At 53.7% G+C, this 17,327-nt stretch overlaps 1 protein-coding gene across 1 annotated transcript; it reads right to left on the bottom strand.

Annotated features, from left to right (window-relative positions):
• Positions 1 to 5,395: 5,395 nt before the first annotated feature.
• Positions 5,396 to 16,808, bottom strand: TRAM2 (translocation associated membrane protein 2). Its single transcript, XM_009288996.2, has 12 exons — positions 16,724 to 16,808; positions 16,281 to 16,429; positions 13,891 to 13,954; positions 11,349 to 11,458; positions 11,004 to 11,120; positions 9,241 to 9,299; positions 8,565 to 8,649; positions 8,355 to 8,425; positions 7,639 to 7,743; positions 7,344 to 7,502; positions 6,273 to 6,436; positions 5,396 to 5,843 (listed from the first exon to the last, which is right to left on the bottom strand). The coding sequence occupies exons 1-12, from the start codon at positions 16,806 to 16,808 to the stop codon at positions 5,770 to 5,772; spliced, it is 1,242 nt and encodes a 413-aa protein (XP_009287271.2). The 3' UTR covers positions 5,396 to 5,769.
• Between the last annotated feature and the right edge of the window lie 519 nt (positions 16,809 to 17,327).

Here is a 17,327-nt window from a genome sequence, read left to right as displayed (position 1 = left end):
GCTGCTATAAAAGTGTTAATAAATCTGCTTTAAATAAAAGTACCTCATGGCTGGAATACCTACGGATTAAAGTGAGGGGAAAAAACCCCACAAAACTGTGATGCTGGGTTTACTTGAAACGGAGTGGTGAGTTTAGCTCTCACATAGCTAAACGTATGTGTACAGATAGCAGGTATCTGTACACAAATCTGCTGACAGCAGCTTTGCATTTTTTAACAAAAGGTTGGGAGAATGGTTTTAGGACTGAGATACTATCTAAACCCATCTTATGCAACCTGTCATCTTAACAGGCAGGTTGTCCAATGAAAAGGGAGAACTAGCAGTTGACATAGCAATAGAGTTATGACACTTGTGCTCCACTTAGAGTCACATGGGTCATCTCTCCGTGAAGGTAAACGTGGCAGGGACCTTCTCACCCCAGAGGACACCTGCCAGGTATCGCCATCGAGCGCATATGAAAGGCGGCTATCATGCACGCAGTAGAGAACAAAGCTCTTTGGAACAAAATGCTTATTTAAATCAGCTTTTGTGCTGTGGATTCCCACTTCCCCTCAGACGGCTGAGAGTCTCCACATGACAGCTCCCTCCTGCCTGTTCGGAAAGGTCACCGCTCTTCCCTTCTGGGCCCATTTTGTGCTGCTGCTCACTCCGACCCAGAATTGCTACAGCTCTCTCAGGTCCACCTTGGATTTCAAAGCACAGCTTGGCATTCCATGAGGTGCCTTCCAAGCAGCAGCTGACAAAGGCTAAGTTCTAAAGGCCACGTTAATCAGCTTTTCCAGAGACCAAGAACTTACAGATGAGATTACTGGAGCTGTAGGCTGTAGAAAAGAAAGTCAGAAACTGTTTTCTGCACATGCCATGAAACTGTGACCTAATGCTCGGCCAATCATGTAGCACGCCCGGGGCCAGCTACAGAAAGTATACAATTTAGCTCACCATAAACTATGCACCTAAACCACATCAGATAAATCATATCCTCCAAATGCCCTTATCCTCCAGTCCCAACGATGAAGGCAGCCACAGATAACTAACTCAGAAGCAGCTGCCCATGCTGTAGACATGGGAAATGCAAGAAGATGAACCCCAGCTGTGGGGAATACAGGGACACGAGATGCTGCACCAAAGGGAACAGACTAATCTGGTATGGCAGGAGAGAGACAAGTATAACCCATCGCAGCTTGCTTTGGAAACGCATACAGCTTAGCAGAGTGATAAAGCATCAGCGGACAGCAGCAGTGGAAGAAATCTATGCCTTTTATTTATTTATTTCAGAAAAATACTTTTGTTGAGTTTATCACAAAAGTCATTTAACAACAAACAACAACAAACAAAATCCATACAAAAACTTAAGTGACAAGAAGAATGAAACAAACGGGATAAAATATCAGCGACTGTTACTTCCCCCCACCCCCTCCAAAATTAGGAAATTTGCACTAAAGCATAAATATGGAAGAACAGAAATTTTCCTCGAGTTCCTTTGCTGAAGTTTGGTCCATCGAGTTCAACATATTCAAAGAAAAACTCCGTGCCTCTGCCTGGCTTTTACAAGAGCCATTCTTCCCCACTGCCAGCAAAACCCCGCACGCAGCCCCAGGGCGAAGTAACGTACTTCACAGTTTGAGTATAAAGCCTGCCAAACCATCTATTACACACTCGTGAAGTTTACCAGAAGGCTGTAAATCAAACCCCATAATCTCCATCTACTGTTGATGCAAGTCGGGGTCCATCTACCAAGACTTCATCTAAGGCAAGAGACTGAGGCTGCTGTAAACCCCCATGCACTGCAGTAAAGGCAGGGTAGCTACAAGCTTCAAGAGTCACTTGGAGGCAAGGGGGAGGCATCCTAGAGTAGTCGTTCTTCCCTCCGACCAGGAAGCCTACCAAAAATACATTTTAAAATGGTGAGTTAAGGGTAAGGGGACCTACAGGGGAACTGGAACTTGTCGTCTTTACTACTAACCCAAACATGATGAGTAAGAAGAAAGAATCCTAAAACAAAAAAAAAAAAAACAAAACCCGCAACTGTAATGCCCCATAAGTCACTCAAAAATTATATGTGAAATGCTACATCTGTTCTTCCTCTGCCCCTTTCTCTTCCCAAGCCCGTTCCCCAGCTATCTAAGACAAAAAGAGAGAACTAGTGCTGGTATTTCACAGCTCTTCTAGGCTAGGGCAGGAAAACAATATGCTTCACACTAAAAAAAAAAAATCACAGACTACTCAATCCCCGACCTTCTTAGGTTGGATAATGGACACAGACTACAAAAGCAGCCTCAAGTCCACAGGAAGGGCGCAAGCAATAGCGTTACACTGAAAGTAAGGACTTGCAGTTTTGCATAGTCTCTAACACTTGCTGCACTGTGGTGGACAAGAGCTCCTGTTTGGGGTTGGGTCTTCTTTGGAGAAGACACAGGGCTTGACAAGATGGGGCACCAGAAGAGCACCCACTCAAGGAAAGTGGGCTCTCGGCATCTTTGTACACGGAGTGGTCAAGAAAAGACTGACCACTAAGGGCTTGCAATGAAAATACTCCATTTGGGAAAGAAAAAGCTCTTTGGGCTGAAGAGAAGGCTCGGCCTGCTGAGAAGTGACATGGACGTAGAAGCAGTTACTGCGGGCTTGCAGCCGAGGGATGGTGCTCGCACTACAAGGCAGAGGCAGAAGCAGCCCGTGACAGCTCCTCCAACGGAGGGTGGATCGCAGGCCTCTGGGATGACAGCGCGTATTGCCTTACAGCAAAGGCTCAGCTCAAAAAAAACAATAAAAGACCCCAGGGATCCTGCCATACTTGGGCATAACAGAAGGATGGGGATTTCTGAGGACTAAAGATAGGGGAGGGCAAAAAAAGCCCCATCATCTATAGGTTAAAAAAAAAAAAAAAATAGAAAAAAAAGAACACATGGAAATGCTTCCAAAACAAACTGTCTTTTTTACTGGTAGCTCTATCAAAAAGAAAACAAAAAACACATAAATGTAGCATATGTTGTACATACATTGTAAAGAGGGAGGGCATTCAGCTACTGATACAGTTCACAGATCAAGCGTATGAGAGACTACATGGCAACATAAGGCACTTGGGATACAAAGCATAATTAGCTACTTTATGAAGACGCAGGATTGTGCAAGTGGAAAAGCTGCCTGAAGCGAAGCAGGCAGGAGGAGGAATCATTCAGCAGCCAGTTTTTTGGGGGGACTGTATGTGTCACCTGTTAAAAGAGTCAATACCTCAGCTGCTGCGAGGCACCAGCTTTGCAGAAAGGACCGGCTGAGGCTCTGCAGAGATTGCCGGCCAGCAGTTGCTCTCGGAGGGCACGTGGCCGTCGATGGCTGGGGATGGGAAGAGGCAGAAGAAAGGAAAAACCTCTCACACTAGACCTTTTCCGTGTCCTCCCTAACATAAAGCTCTTTTCCCCCGTCTCATCACATTGCACTGCAGGTACTGTCACTGCCTCTGAGCCAAAATGTGTATTATCTACCTGGCAAGGGCTATGAGGAGCAATTGCAAGATGCCACAAAGGGCTCTGCTCCAAAGTCTCCTTCCTCAGTCGCCCTGAAAAAGGGGGAATCCCTCTCCCCCAACATCTCTCGTTTGGGACTCAGAGGTTGTGGGGGTGGAGGAACAAGTGGAATTTGACCAACTGTCCTCGTGTCCCTGCACATTTTCTTCCTCCGGTGCCCAGCGTTAGCTGGGGCTCAGTAAGGAGAGGGGGAGGAAGGGAGAAAAGACACCTACAGAAGGAGGAAAAAAAAACCTGACCCAACTCAAAGAGGGACAGAAAAATCAACTGTCACCCGTTCCCTAAAACACGAATGATGCGAAGGACGACTGCGCCAGCCTCAAGCTAGAATTGCACTCGGAGAGAGCCAGAGTTCAGCTGCCCGAAGGGCTGAGCAAGAGGCACACTAAGGACCACGTGCCTCCCTCACATGCAAGGAAGGTGGACCTCAATCCTGGCTGGCATATCGAAGAGCACCCGAGCTCCCCGCAACCCTGTGCCCCCTCTTCTCGCCCAGCCAAGGGAGCGCACCACTCGCCTGCTCCTGCCGCGGCGAAGGAGAATGAAAGTTACAGCTGGCTTCACTGCACAAGAGGCACCAACAGCAAAGCCCAGCTACAGAAACTGCCCCGGAGGAGAGCTGTGGGGTGAGAGGTGCCCGTCTACTGCACGCTTACCAAATCTAGCCTGGTGCATGGCACCCCAAAGAAGCTCAGCAAGCTGGCACTGACCCACGAAACCCTGGGCAGGAGATGCTGCTCCCCAGCAAAGAGGCAGCAGGGGACTGAACCGGTGGGATCTGGGGTTCCCACAAATCTCCTGCCACCACGTACAGGTGGCAATGGGCAGGAGCAAGAGGGGAAAGTGGTCTGCAGCAACAGATGGCCTCTGAGGTAGATTTAAGACAACTGCATCTGCCAACAGCTATACGTCACAGGTCAGGCTTTTCGTAATATGCAAGCTGCTCCTTGCAGCCCCGGCTTCCTTCCCCTTCCCTGTCATCTCATTCACAGCTCAGAAAGGGATGAAGGGACTAGGTTTTTTGGAAGAAACCCTGCATTTGATAGCACCTTGGGTGGATACAAGCTCTGTATCCTTTGGAAACAAAGAGTGAAGCTGGTGGCTGCCGATGGCACGGCTGGACTGGTACAGTAGGGATGAGGAAGGCTAAGGTGACAGCATGAGGGGCACAGTTCCATTGGTGCAAAAACCCTTTGCAGCAGCCAGTTTGTCATCTGGACGTGGTCATGAGCCGTGAGAACACCAGGTCCACGAGGTGCACACAAGCTGGCAAAGGGCCTGGGCTGACAGAAGCCAGGCCAGCGCTCAGAGCGGGGCAGGACTCAAGGTTTCACGTGAACCTGAGGATGCTGCTGCCCCACGACAAGGCACTGCGAGCTGCAGGGCCCCGAGCCCAGCTCTTGGGGCTGGGAGGTCCAGAACAACTACGGGGCAGCTCACCTCCTGCAGCCAAGAGGGTAAGAGGGACCCAGCTGTACCAGAAGAGCTGGGGCAAGCAAAGGCTAGGAGATGGGTCCTGTATGAAGAGGGAAATTCTCTCCCTTCTCTGCTGCCCAGCTCTCCAAAATTAGCTCAAAACCAGGGTTCAGAAAAACCCCACTTAACCAGAGGTCCACCATGAGACAAGACACGGCTGAGGTTCCTCTCTTGGACCCTGGTCTCTATTTGCAGCACCACCATCCTGCGGCACTTGCCAAGCACTGGCCAGACGTGCCCCAGGAGAGGCAACCCTCACCCGAGAGCACCCCTGAGCCTCAGGGTCACAGAGCCCCAGTGCAATCCCCCAGGAGCCTGTTCTCGTAACAGACACGTGGTGCCTTCAAGCTGCCGTGGCCCTGACCCTGGGGCTCAGGGAAGCACCACGAAGAGAGGGGAGGAACATGCTGTAGAAGAAAAAAGGATTGTTTGGAACCATCTATGATGCATTTGTAACAATAATCAAAAATAACCAAACACTAAAATAGAAAAGAAAAAAATTGCACGCTGATTTACGATGAAACAGAAGGCGGCAAAACCAGGAGGGTTGGAAAAGGCTCCTACGAGGGGATGGGAGCAGCGGAAAGGGAGCTTTTTGGTTTTATTGCAAATGGTTCAAGAGAATAAGAAAGGAAGGGAGGAGAGCGAGAGACACCTTGGGAAGATGACCGGTTTCCAAGCCGTTCAAGATGACGCTCGTGAGGACCGGGAGGAGGGGCTGCTTCTTAGTCCTGGTATCTTGCCCTCCTCCCCAGGAGACAAGCCTTTGCTTCTACGGCGATTTCAGCTTCTTGGTTCGTGGCGAGGTGCCGTTCTCCGCCTTCACCACTCCATTTTCATGGTAACCTGGGGATGGAGAGAGAAAACTTTGTCCCTTGCACAGGCCAAAACCTTAACCCTCTTGGGGCTGGCCCATAGATATGGAGAAAACCACCACCGTGGGACGATCCTGCTGGGGACCCCAGGCTTAGCGCGGAGCGGCAGGAGGCACCGCCGCAGCATCGCCTGCACGGGCAGCAGCCTGCTGAGGGGATGCTGAACCACGGGACTGATGCCTCCCACGGTGCCACCCCATGGCACGCCGGCCCCAGCACTCACCCGAGTCCCTCTTGAGCGGCTTGGCTTGCTGCTTGGGCCCCGGGGTTGGGCGGGGGGCGGGGGGGCGCCCCGCCGCAGCATCGCCTGCACGGGCAGCAGCCTGCTGAGGGGATGCTGAACCACGGGACTGATGCCTCCCACGGTGCCACCCCATGGCACGCCGGCCCCAGCACTCACCCGAGTCCCTCTTGAGCGGCTTGGCTTGCTGCTTGGCGCCGGCGGCAGCTCGCTTCCGACTGCTCTGCTCATTCCAGTACTCCCGCCAGCGCCGCAGCTGGAAGTGGATGAAGCGCCACATCACTGAGGCCTGGAAGAGGCACACCAACAGCAGCACACTCATTCTGGCAGGGGCGGAGAAGAGGCAGGCTGAGAACAGACGAGCGAGGCCACCACCAGCCCAGCCTTCCACCCACACCGAGGCCGGTGGCCGAGGTCCCCCTGGGCGGCTGCACTGAGAGCTGGAGGCAGGCACCGTCCCTCCAGCCACCATCTCTGCTTTCTGCCATCTCCTGAGCTCAGGACAGCTACTCTCCTTTCCCTCGCCACCACGAAGCTCTCAGGTGCTCAGGGCACTGCTGACTGTTAAGACTTTAGGGCAGGAATGGATGAATAGGATCATCTCAACCAGCACTGCCCAAACCACAGTCTGCAAGGTCAAGGTAAGGTGTCCCCAGCTGCTCTGTACAACTAAAAGGTGGATGGGGATGGAAGGGAGCTAAGAAAGTCCCGCAAATCCTCAGGCATGCCAGTAGTCCATAGCTCCAAAAACGTTGGGAATGACCAGGCACCTGTCCTAGCAACTTCTGAACTGAACCTACAGCTGCTGTATGGGTGAGAAAGGCTCCCAGTCTTGACAGACAGACTGCAAGGCATGAGGAACCCATCCCATCCTCTGCTTCCCATGTCAACAGGCAGCTAAACAAGTCCAAGCAGAAGGGAAAACGCCTTTCCATTGACCACATTCATATAAATGCAGTTACAGGTGCAGAAGGGAAAGCCTACAAGCCTTTCTCTCAGATAGGCTTGTGTTTTATAACTTCACTCAATGAACAACTTATCTGCTGGCTTTTCCCTTCCATCGTGGCTCTGCAGCCCTTAACCCCTCCTCGCTCCCTCCACACCCTCCCAGCTCACCAGGACCTTCCCTAATGGGAACCTAGATCAGATCCCCACTGGCATTTCCAAACTCGGCAAAAAAACACCTTGGGATAACACAACCAAGGAAGATACAGTAGGGGACATTCCTACCTGAAGAGGATATTGTTGAAGAGAAAGCTGAAGAAGTTCCCTCTCTCGGGGTCAAGGGCCTGGTTCTCCACGCGTGGCAACCCAAAACCGATGACCAGGATGTACAGGGTGAGGGTGAAGAGCCTGGTCACCACGAACACGACAGCCCAGACGTTAAACCTGCAGGGGAGCAAGCAGAGGTGTCGGCAGAAGCAGCCTCCAGCGCTGAGCTGGAAGGTGAGAACGAGCCCCCCATCACGCCGACGGCTCTCCTGGGCGCCGGAGGAGGGAAGCCATGGCCAGCTCGCCTGCTTACAGCTTCTCGTTGTTCTCGTCTGTGAAGTAGACCAGCCGGGCCATGTGGAAGAAGAATTCGGCTAAGTACTGCAACAGCAAGAGGATCAGCCCCAAGCGGGTTAAGCTAGGAGGGAAGAGAAAGAAAAAAGCATCACCGGGCTGGTCGACCTCGGTCCTTCCTATCCAGCGACAGCATCTCCCCTGTCATCCCTGCGCTGCAGCAAGCGCCAGCCCAAACCTGGACCTTTCCACAGCAGAGGGGGTAGGACTGCGACAGGGGAAATCCCTGTCCCCAAAACATCAAAGCGGCCCAAACCAGTAGCAGAGCTGGGATAGGTCCAACACAAAGCCCTAACCACTGGCATTGCTGCTCTGTGCACACACTCAGAGGAAGGGTAAGAGTTTGCCTGCCTGTGCTGCGCTGGGAGAGCACCCCAGGGTGCTTCCCACACCCAGGGGAGATGCACCCATCAGCCTGCGTTTTGGGTCCCTGGTTAACATTTGCTTTGCAACACCCTGTGAACAAAGACCTCCTGTGCACTTGCGTAACACCGCTGAACTGCAGAATCAGCTCTGTGGGTCTGTGAAAACTGTTTGACTAATGGCCCGCAGTCGGGAGGTCAATTCCCTTTAACCCCCCCACCCCGCTGAGGCTTCCCGGGTGACTCGCACAGCAAAAGGACCTGCTCAGCCCCATCCGCGGCGCGGGACGGGGCGCCGAGGCAGCTGACTCACTTGAGGAGGTACGCGCCGGTGATGTGCACCAGGTAGAGCGCGATGCACCGCAGCTGGCGGGGGATCTCCTCCTGGCAGGGGCGGAAAGCCGCGTTAACCTCTTGCCCCTCTTCACCCGCCCTCTCCCAAAGCTCGCTTTCCCCAAAGCCAGTGGGCAAACCACCTCAAGCATCCCCAGGGTGCTTGAGGGAGCGCCCGCCTGGCTCTCACCTTGCGAACTTTTTGGAAGTAGAGCTCCGGCAGGGCGTGCAGCCAGTACGCCAGCTGGCACAGGTAGAAAAACTTCACCTGGAACCTGAAACGCAGGGACGAGCCACGTGAGCCAGCCCGGGGCATGGCAGGACCCCAAGGACCTGGGAGGTCCCAGGGGTGGACCAGTGCCCAGCCGCACAGCACCAAGCAATCCCTCCACTGCATGGAAGCCACGGGATTTAGGAGGCATCATTTCTGGGCTGAAATTGTATGTTCAGCTGAGCTAGTCATGCCCAGAGTTTATCCGGCTGCTCATGTTGCGGTCTCCATGCTCTAAGCAAACCTCACTTTTGCAAAAACCCAAGAAGGGAGGATTATCCCCCACTTCTTTGTTTCTACTATGAAAAATGAACAGCAAAGCAACTTGCCGAATGTGATGCAGGCAGTAAGCAGCCAGGATGAGTAACCAAGCCCGCAGGGCCTTCTTCATGGAGGAAATGCTCCGGGAACACCCTCCCCGGGGCCATAAACAAGATATCCCCTGTCCCCCAGGATCTCACTGCAGCATCCTTGCAGCAGGGTGCATGCAAAGGGCGCTGCACTGTCAGCAGCACCCCACTCCCAGCCGCAGAGAAAACCATATAGAGGAAGGAAGCGGTCAGCCTGCGAACAAAATGCCCTTGCGAGTGCTTACGGAAGATAAACATGCGGGTAGTTTTCCCACAAGCTCCGGGGGTTTGATATGTATCCTTCCTGAAAAAGAGAAGAGATGCAAGCCTTCAGCAAAAGAAAGAGGCAGAGCATGGTTACGAGGGGGCGGGCTAATGCTACAGCAAAACTAGGAACTGGAGATGACACCCGAGTCCTTTCAGCCTGCAGTAAAAACCACGTCCCCTGCACAAGCCAAGGCTGAGCTCTCCAAAGCTCAGCCACATTCAGGGGTCTCTAGCACCCTGCTCAAGTTTCATGAGGCCCCCGTGTTTGGGGGTTGAAAGCTGCTTGCTTGGTTGCACAGAAGGTCCCGAGTTCAGGATAGGATGTTTTGGGGTTTGGGCAATGCAAGAGGGATGCTCTGGAGGCGTGGGGGCAAGATGCCGGTAGCACGGCTACAAGCAGCCGTATGCATGGTCCGGGAGGGCTTCTTCCCCACCGGCATTTCCAACCCGAGTATCACTTAAACAAAAAAAAGTACTTCTGAGGAGAAAGGGGAACAGAAAACGCCTACAAAAATAATTTAATATGCACTGCATAGTTTAATTTTCCACCTGCCTGCATTCCCCTACGGCCTCTTGCCTTATGCTTGCAGGGCAGATTACAGGAGGGGGCTCCCTTCCCGTTCCACGCTTGCCCAGCTCCTGCCACAGCAGTGCTGCATTGGGCTTTGCAAAGAGATACTGGCTTGGAAAATTCATCTTGCTCAGGACCTATCTGTCACCATTGTCCGTGCCCTGTCGTCCTAAGCCCTTTTTCCAGCTGGGGGAGCCTGGGGGTGGTGCAAGCTCTGCAAAGGGTGACCTGCTCTGCACATGCGGGGCATTTGGGGAGCACACCACGGGTTTGCACAGGAGGCTGCAGCCCCGGAGCTGGTGAGGGATGGGTCTGGTGCTGGGTGAGGGCAGCCCAAAACCAGTGGCCTCGACTGTTTTGCCAAAGTTTCCCTCCCCACAGCCCTACAGGGCAGGGGCAGTGCCAGCAGATCCCCAGAAGTGCTGGCCTGGAGGGGTTAGCGATCCTTTAAGGAGGGCTGGCAGGACCCCCTGAGCAGCAGGGAGCGGACCTGCCCCCGAGCATCCATCCCCAGCGGCGCCGGGGACCACAGCTGAACCTCAACGGCCACTGGGAGCGAAGCATCGGCATCACTTCACACTGCCAAAATAGTTGTGCCTCTCCACTGCTGCCTGTTCTTCCCTTCCCCTTCCTCCCAAAAATGAAACATCTCCACCCTCAATTTTTCTCCCAGCAGTTATGGGCTGAAACATCCCCAATGCAACGCAAAGCGCGGCGTGGTTTCCCTGCTCTCAGCATTCCCCTCACCGTCAGCTCACCAAGAGAGGGATCACAAAAATCTGCCCATTCATTCCACATCCCTGTAAAGGGCACCCGAAAACCCCAAGGCACTGAACGCAAATAAGGAGGAAAATAAGGCTGAGAAAGACGGCAGGTCCCGGAGCAGCGGATAGAGATGACAGGGCCAGGCAGGATTTCTAGGGTCCGGCTCCAAAAATATTTCACAGCCCATTTGCTTGTGCTTTACATGGAACAGGAGAAGGATTTCCCCAAGGTGCCCTCACTCAGTGGCTGGAAAGACCCACCACACTTGAAAACTAAACTTGCTGAAATGTGCCCGTCTTGGCCCAGAGGCTGGCTGGGGACTTTCTGCTGCCATCGGGAGTTTTGCACTCCAGAAACCCCAGATCCCACCCAGGGAACGTGAAGCCTGGTGGCCCCGTGCCTTACCGTCACCACGACGTACAAGCACCAAATCACGGAGGTGAGGTGGAAGGCAACCAGCTGTCCCGATTCATTGAACTTGCTGTGTTTGACCTTGGAGAGATGGAGACGCCTGTTGATTTTCTGGGAAGGAGCAGAGGGAGAGAAAAGGAACAAGAAAACATGAGCCACCGGATCAACAATTCTCCCTCCTCCTCCTCCCGGTCCCAAGCAGCCCCCAGAGATGAAGGCTCACTCATCACCACCCCAACCCCCAGACTACCCCCAGAATTGCATTTAACTGCAGCAGGATGACGTCCCCCCGTGGTACTTGAGATATTTTGGTGACTCAAGACGCCGAACAGCACTCACGTCCAGGGCATACTCCTGCACCACCGCATGCAGGATGATGGCGATGAAGATGTAGAAGAGGATGGTGACCAGATCCTTCAACCCATAGTGATACTGGACCAGCTCCCCATCTGCAAAGAGACCAAACGGTGGGTCAAATCCCCATGACCCAAACGATTTCCAGGCAAGGGCTTAAGGGTTAGTGGAAATTCAGGGGGGGCTATTCTCAACTCGCAGCTTGGATGGGGCCACCAGAGAGGTGGAGGCAGAGAGAGGTCATGACTGTGCCAGTGACTGCAGGGCTGGAAAAAAGGGCTCTAGCCGGCGTTAGTTCATCGGCAGAGTGTGGATGGTTTCCCCTCTAATAGTTACACACCTCAAAGGAGGAGTCACTCAGGACACTTCAAGCTTCCCCTGCCAGAGGTGAGGGGCTGGGGACTGCCCAGCTGCGGAGACGGGAATTTATCAGCCTGGAGGGATGAAGACATGGAGGCAGCGCTGAAGCACGTGATGGGATCAGGGACACCCCACTGGGAGCATTAGGGCTCGGGATGGGATTTCCACCCCCCCGGTTATCATCCAACACCCAGTCTCTTCCACTCACCCCTGAATGCTGCTGGAGCAGGGTTCAGCTGCCTAAATGCAGATGCCTTGTGCTATTAAGAGATCTGAGACAACGGCACGGGGCTGGCGGATGAGAAATAGGACCCATGGGAGGCCCTGCTCTTCTGGAGCAACAGGAGACCTAACGGCACCCAAAATACCCCAGACGTCTGCATTTAGGCAACTATTTGCAGCCCTGCAGCTTATGGGCAAGAAGCAGAGTCGGGAAAGCTGCTGTCCTTGTGGCACGCTGCAGAAAGCATCGCAATGAGAAGCTCAGCCCACCCCCAGCTGCTGCTCTCCCTTACCCTGATCCTGACTATCCTCTCCTGATATCAATGCTGGGAAGCGACTTGTCTGTCACCAACCCTGTTTACCCTCAAACAAAGCCTCAGTCCAGATTTCTAAGATTTGAGGTACATGAATAAGGTTTGAATAGGATTTATGAAAACACCTGGCGTAAGGATGTGAAAACACTTGGTCCTTAGGAGCCCCCCGGCTGGGTGCTGTGCAAACCCAGAGGTAAAAACGTTGCCTGTATCACAGAGCTCATAACCCCAGTGTAAGATAAAAGAATTGCACGACTAAAGAAAATAACACTATGCATGTGTGCGACTGCTCTGCCTCCTCTCCTCTCTCTAGGGCATTTCAGAGGCTGCTCTAGCAGGAGCCGTGCGTGCGCTGAGCATGGGAGACGAGAGCGGGATCTGCCGACTGAGGGGTAACAGCATCCTTGTTGCGAGGGATGTGAAACAGCCTTGGAAAAAATTCAGGTGAGCAATAACCCTTCCTCTGAGCAAGCTTGCTGCACCAAGGTCTCTCTCCCCAAGGCCTCAGCTAGCTCATGCCCTATATTGATACCCCAACACCTGGTCCTGGCAAGATGGTTATGTGCCTCCCCCCGAGATTGCTGGTATCAGGAAAGAATAAATCACTTAACACAACGGCAGCAGAAGTTGTCTGGACCGTGCCATAGGGGAGTGCGGACCACAATTTAATCTGGAAGCGGGATGATTTCTTCAACCATAACGTTCACAGATTTTAAGGGCAGACCTTTCATCTTCCGCGTGTTTGCCTCATCGTAGTTACACTAATCCCAACAACCCCGCTCTTCCCTTGGATGATTACTCAAACACTTCTAATTAACTGCAGTTTTCTGCCACTGAGCCAGGCTCTGTGCCCTGGGCATTTGGCTCATCCTGAGCCCAGGGCTTTACCCAAACCACCTCCTGCTGCTCCCGCGCTGGTGCCCAGGTCGCTGCCAGCCCTGGAGGGGCTCTCAGCTAGGAAGGTAGCTACTAGCAGCCAAAATACAAACAGGGACCGAGCCTCCAGCTGCCTCCTGGCTGGGAGCACGTCCTCTGGTCCATCGGGCTTGGACCTGCGCCAGCTCGGAGCCTCCTTGAATTACTCTCCATGTGCATCAGGACCATAAGCTGCCTGGAGCAGGGATGCTGTGCACCACGTGCATCTCCACACCCTCACCTTGTGCTATCCCCAATAAAGTGAGGCGGGAATTACCTGTGCGGCCCCTGCTGCTTAGCAAAGAGCTAAATCTCTCCTGCTCCTTGGCAGGGCACAGAGCTACTCTGGGCATGCAATCAGGCAATTTGATCTTGCCTGACCAGGCTTGGAGGAGGATCCTCACCCTGCAGAGTGCACAGAGCAGCCTGACCATGGCAGAAACAGGGTAGAGAGGAAGCCATAAAAGCCCCTGGAAAGCATTTCTTCCCAACCCTGGCAGCACAAGGGCTGGCAGACATGATCAGTGTGCTCTGAGCTACTAAAACTTTGCTTTTCCCCCACATATCTTATTTTTAAAATCTCCTTTACTACCAGACAAGGGCCCGAGCAGTGTGCATCAGTAGAGAGTGAGCCCAGGCCAGCTGACAGTGAGGGTTTGGGGCAGATGACGACTCGACCCTCCCCTTGGGGTATCCGCAGCGGCAGCATCTCTTACCTGCTGTAGGCACGCTAACGTTATACTGAGGTAAGATAAACAGGAAGGCAGTCTTGGCTGTAACCTGTCAAAGACACACAGAAAGGAAAAAAAGGCAAGTCAGTTGTTAAATTCATTCCTCTGCCACTATTTTGTCCTCTTTCCTACCGTGCTGGGTAAGGCAAATCATCCAGGGAGATGTGCAGGCATCGGCTTCACTTACAAAAGTGCCTTTCAGCAAGGGGATTGCTAGGGAAGAAGTTTGCCAACAGGGACCTGGGATTTGGGAAGGAGGAAGGGGTGGATAAAAGATGGGGAAACCTGGAAAAGTAATGCAGCTGTAAAAGCCACCAGTCAGCCTGATGGGGGAAGCTCTCCGCTTCCCCTCAAGAATGAGTATCCCTCCAGTAGCACTGACCATTGTCACACGCGACCCGCTGCTCGGGGGACACCGGGAGCCCGACCCAGTGGGCCATTTCTGTTAATTAAAACCATCCCTCATTTCCATCCACTCCGGGCAGCCATGCCAGGAGCCCGGCCTGGGTAGAAATGACAACATCCAGCACCTGAGCAAGCTCAGTGGCTTCAAAGCCCTAAAGGCTACACATGTATTTAGCCCCCGCACTTTTGCGGAGACTCCTCTAGTAACAGCAGCCACAGGACTGATGAAGCCGGACCCCTTTAGAGACCACGCAGGTGCTCATGAGGATCCCACGGGGCAGGGGAAAAGCAGCTTTGGCAAAAGAGCTGAACCTTGCACTGGCCATGCACAAGATCCCAGCATGTCCAGCATCACAGGCTGGCCCATAAAGGGAAAAAAAAGCCTGGGATGAGACATCAGGCTCCCTGCAAACCAGGGCTGTGCTGTTTGCTCTTCATTTATTGCTTTTAATTCAAGGGAACGATCCTCCCCAGCAGTGAAGCAGGAGGTGTCGCGGGGACGGGGCAGAGCCGAGCATCCCATCCCGGTGCATCTGCAGAACACCCCAAAGCAGCATCTCTGAGACCGATGAACCCCTGAGCCGGGTCCACAGCAAAACCCAGCGCACAGACATCCGACGCCAACCTCCGGCCGTGCCCTCACCCCGTCCAACCCCACACGGGCAACACATCACCGGAGAGTCTTACCTTTCTGATGGCCCCTCAGCCCCCCTTCCAGCACTTTGCAAGCACTCAGCCTCATACGCAACCAGCCCAAAAAAAATCCCGTGCCCGTCGAACGCCGATGGAGATGAGCTGCATTTCACACAGACGTCGCTGCAATCGTTTCAAAGCTGCAGGCTACTGAAAACCCGGCTGGAAATATTGCTTCACGTCTTGCAGGACGTAGCTACAGGGGAGGGGGGAACACAGGGGTTTTGCCAAGTGTTCCCATCCCGCCCCCACGAGCATTGAGCAACCAGCCGGTGGCTCCGCTGGTGCAGGCAGCACTGCCCATCCTCTTGCAGCCTTGGCTGGGGGAAAGCAAACTCCGTGGCATGTTTTCATGATGTCTGGGGATTTATTTTTCTTTTTTTCCCCCCACTTAAAAAAAGAAATCCCACGTGTTGTGCTCTGCTTGTGGAGGAGTAGATGAGAGAAGCACTCTGCCGAGGGAGACCACGAGCAGAGTTTGGGGTGGTAATGGAAAAAGCGCATCGCCTGGCCTCACGCTGGCTTAAGGACACACTTCTGGCTCTTGGAAACCTCGCTGGCTAGGAGAGCAAAGTTGCTTCATCCCAGAGCAGTACAGCACAACTGGGACCCGGGCTTTATATCCAAACCTCATCACAAGCTGGCGCAGGGCATGAAACAAATGCATAAACCCGGCGGTGGCCGTGATGCTGCAGGGATGGGCGGCCGTGTCATGGATGTGCCGATGGCAGCAGGCACTGAAGGTTTTACGTCCTACCCAAGTACCTGGCTGATATCCAGAGGTGTAAACAGATGGAAACAAGGCATCATCTCCAGATGAAGTATCCTAATCCACCGGAGGGGCCATAAGCCAGACTTGTGGGTCCGAGAAAACAGCCCCGGAGCATCTCCAAAGCGGGGAGCAATGCCTGCATGGTGCTCAGCCCCAACATGGTTTGCGAGGACTCTCCTAATCTTCTTTTCTGGAGGGCCTGGTAGGAAGGTTTCCTCCATCCACTCAAGGATCAGTCAATGCTTTGTCCCATCTCCACACCTGCCTTTGCTTCCCGCCGGCCAGAGGACCACCAGCAGCTTCGGGGGCCACCTCTGCACCCCTTCACCTCTCCACCTTTCATTACAGAGAGGTAGCGGATTGTTTTCTAAAGCCTACATAAAATGTTTTACAGCCTACGACAAATGCAACCTCCTGGACGTAGGCAGGCATCCCGACAGACCGATATCCGGAGAAGAACTGCCTCCCTCCTCCACCTGATGGATGGGGAAGCCCAGGCACACACCTGCAGCCACTCCCCAAGGGCCACAGCGGCAGTTCTGGGGGCCAAATTTGAACCTCCGGACATCCGACCTCGCCGTCCACCTCTGGGCATCTCGCAGACCTTACGTGGAGGGAAGGTCTCCTCTCGGGCATCAAAGGCCTTCGTGTCTCCTACAAGCAGCCGGGAAGTGTTCATACTGACCATGGAAGCGTCTGAACGCGTGCAGGACTTCACGCTTCGCCCTGGCGCAGCCCCTGCGCACGCTCCCCTGTGGGCACCAGCGGGACTTTAATGGCCAAGGCAGCATTTTCAGAGGTGGGTGCCTGGGCTTTCCAAGGGCTCAAAGACTGGTTGCATCTCATTTTGTGAGCACTTATACCTCCATGCTTTCCTTGCTGCAATCACACAGGAAACCCAGAACAACACACTTATCATCCAGCTTAGCTCTGGCCTCCGAGACTCACCACCCGCGAGGCCACCAGGGTCCCGATCACACCGCACGCCCTTGGCCGGGTCACCTCCACCTCCTTGCCACCACTGCGAGGACATATCAGTTCAGATAGGGAAAGAGTTGTGGCTTCCAGCAGCCGAGGCAGATGGAGCACAAAACACATGGGACGAACCACCTTGAGCAGGATGCTGGTGACATCCCTCCATCCTTGAAGGTGAAGGACACTCTGCACGTCCACGGAGGGACCCGCATCTTTTTGCCATTGCTCACAACACGCCCCTTACGGGGGTGGGGGGGGACGGGGAGGGATAAGTGACTTGATCGAGGTTGTAGCTGAGCTCCATCAAGTGAACATCAAGCTCCAAAATCCCACGCTGTAGCCGTATCCACCACAGCATCTCCTCCGCCACATCAACTGGGAGCACCCGCAGTGCACCCCTTGCTCTACAGCCCTGCGTAGCATATAGAGATGGAAACACCACCGAGCAGCTTAAGCCTCCTGGAAAACAGGGAACACTTGAACCATGACCTCCAGCAGTGCCACCTCCAGCTCCCCTGCAAGGCAGAAATCAGGTTTCCTCGGCTCGGGAAGGAGCGACGAGGACCCGGGATGGCAA

Source organism: Aptenodytes forsteri, unplaced genomic scaffold (assembly GCF_000699145.1).
Source record: "Aptenodytes forsteri isolate BGI_AS27 unplaced genomic scaffold, ASM69914v1 Scaffold57, whole genome shotgun sequence".
Classification (NCBI taxonomy): domain Eukaryota; kingdom Metazoa; phylum Chordata; class Aves; order Sphenisciformes; family Spheniscidae; genus Aptenodytes; species Aptenodytes forsteri.
The sequence above is the reverse complement of the archived record's forward strand: the minus strand, read 5'-3'. Positions and strand labels throughout refer to the sequence as shown.

Coding starts and splice junctions, on each gene's coding strand:
- TRAM2 (XM_009288996.2), bottom strand. CDS start 16,808: ATGTCCTCGCAGTGGTGGCAAGGAGGTGGAGGTGACCCGGCCAAGGGC. Junction 16,430..16,723: donor CCCTGGTGGCCTCGCGGGTG/GTGAGTCTCGGA, acceptor GGCTGCTTGTAG/GAGACACGAAGGCCTTTGAT. Junction 5,844..6,272: donor GCCGCTCAAGAGGGACTCGG/GTGAGTGCTGGG, acceptor CTCCATCCCCAG/GTTACCATGAAAATGGAGTG.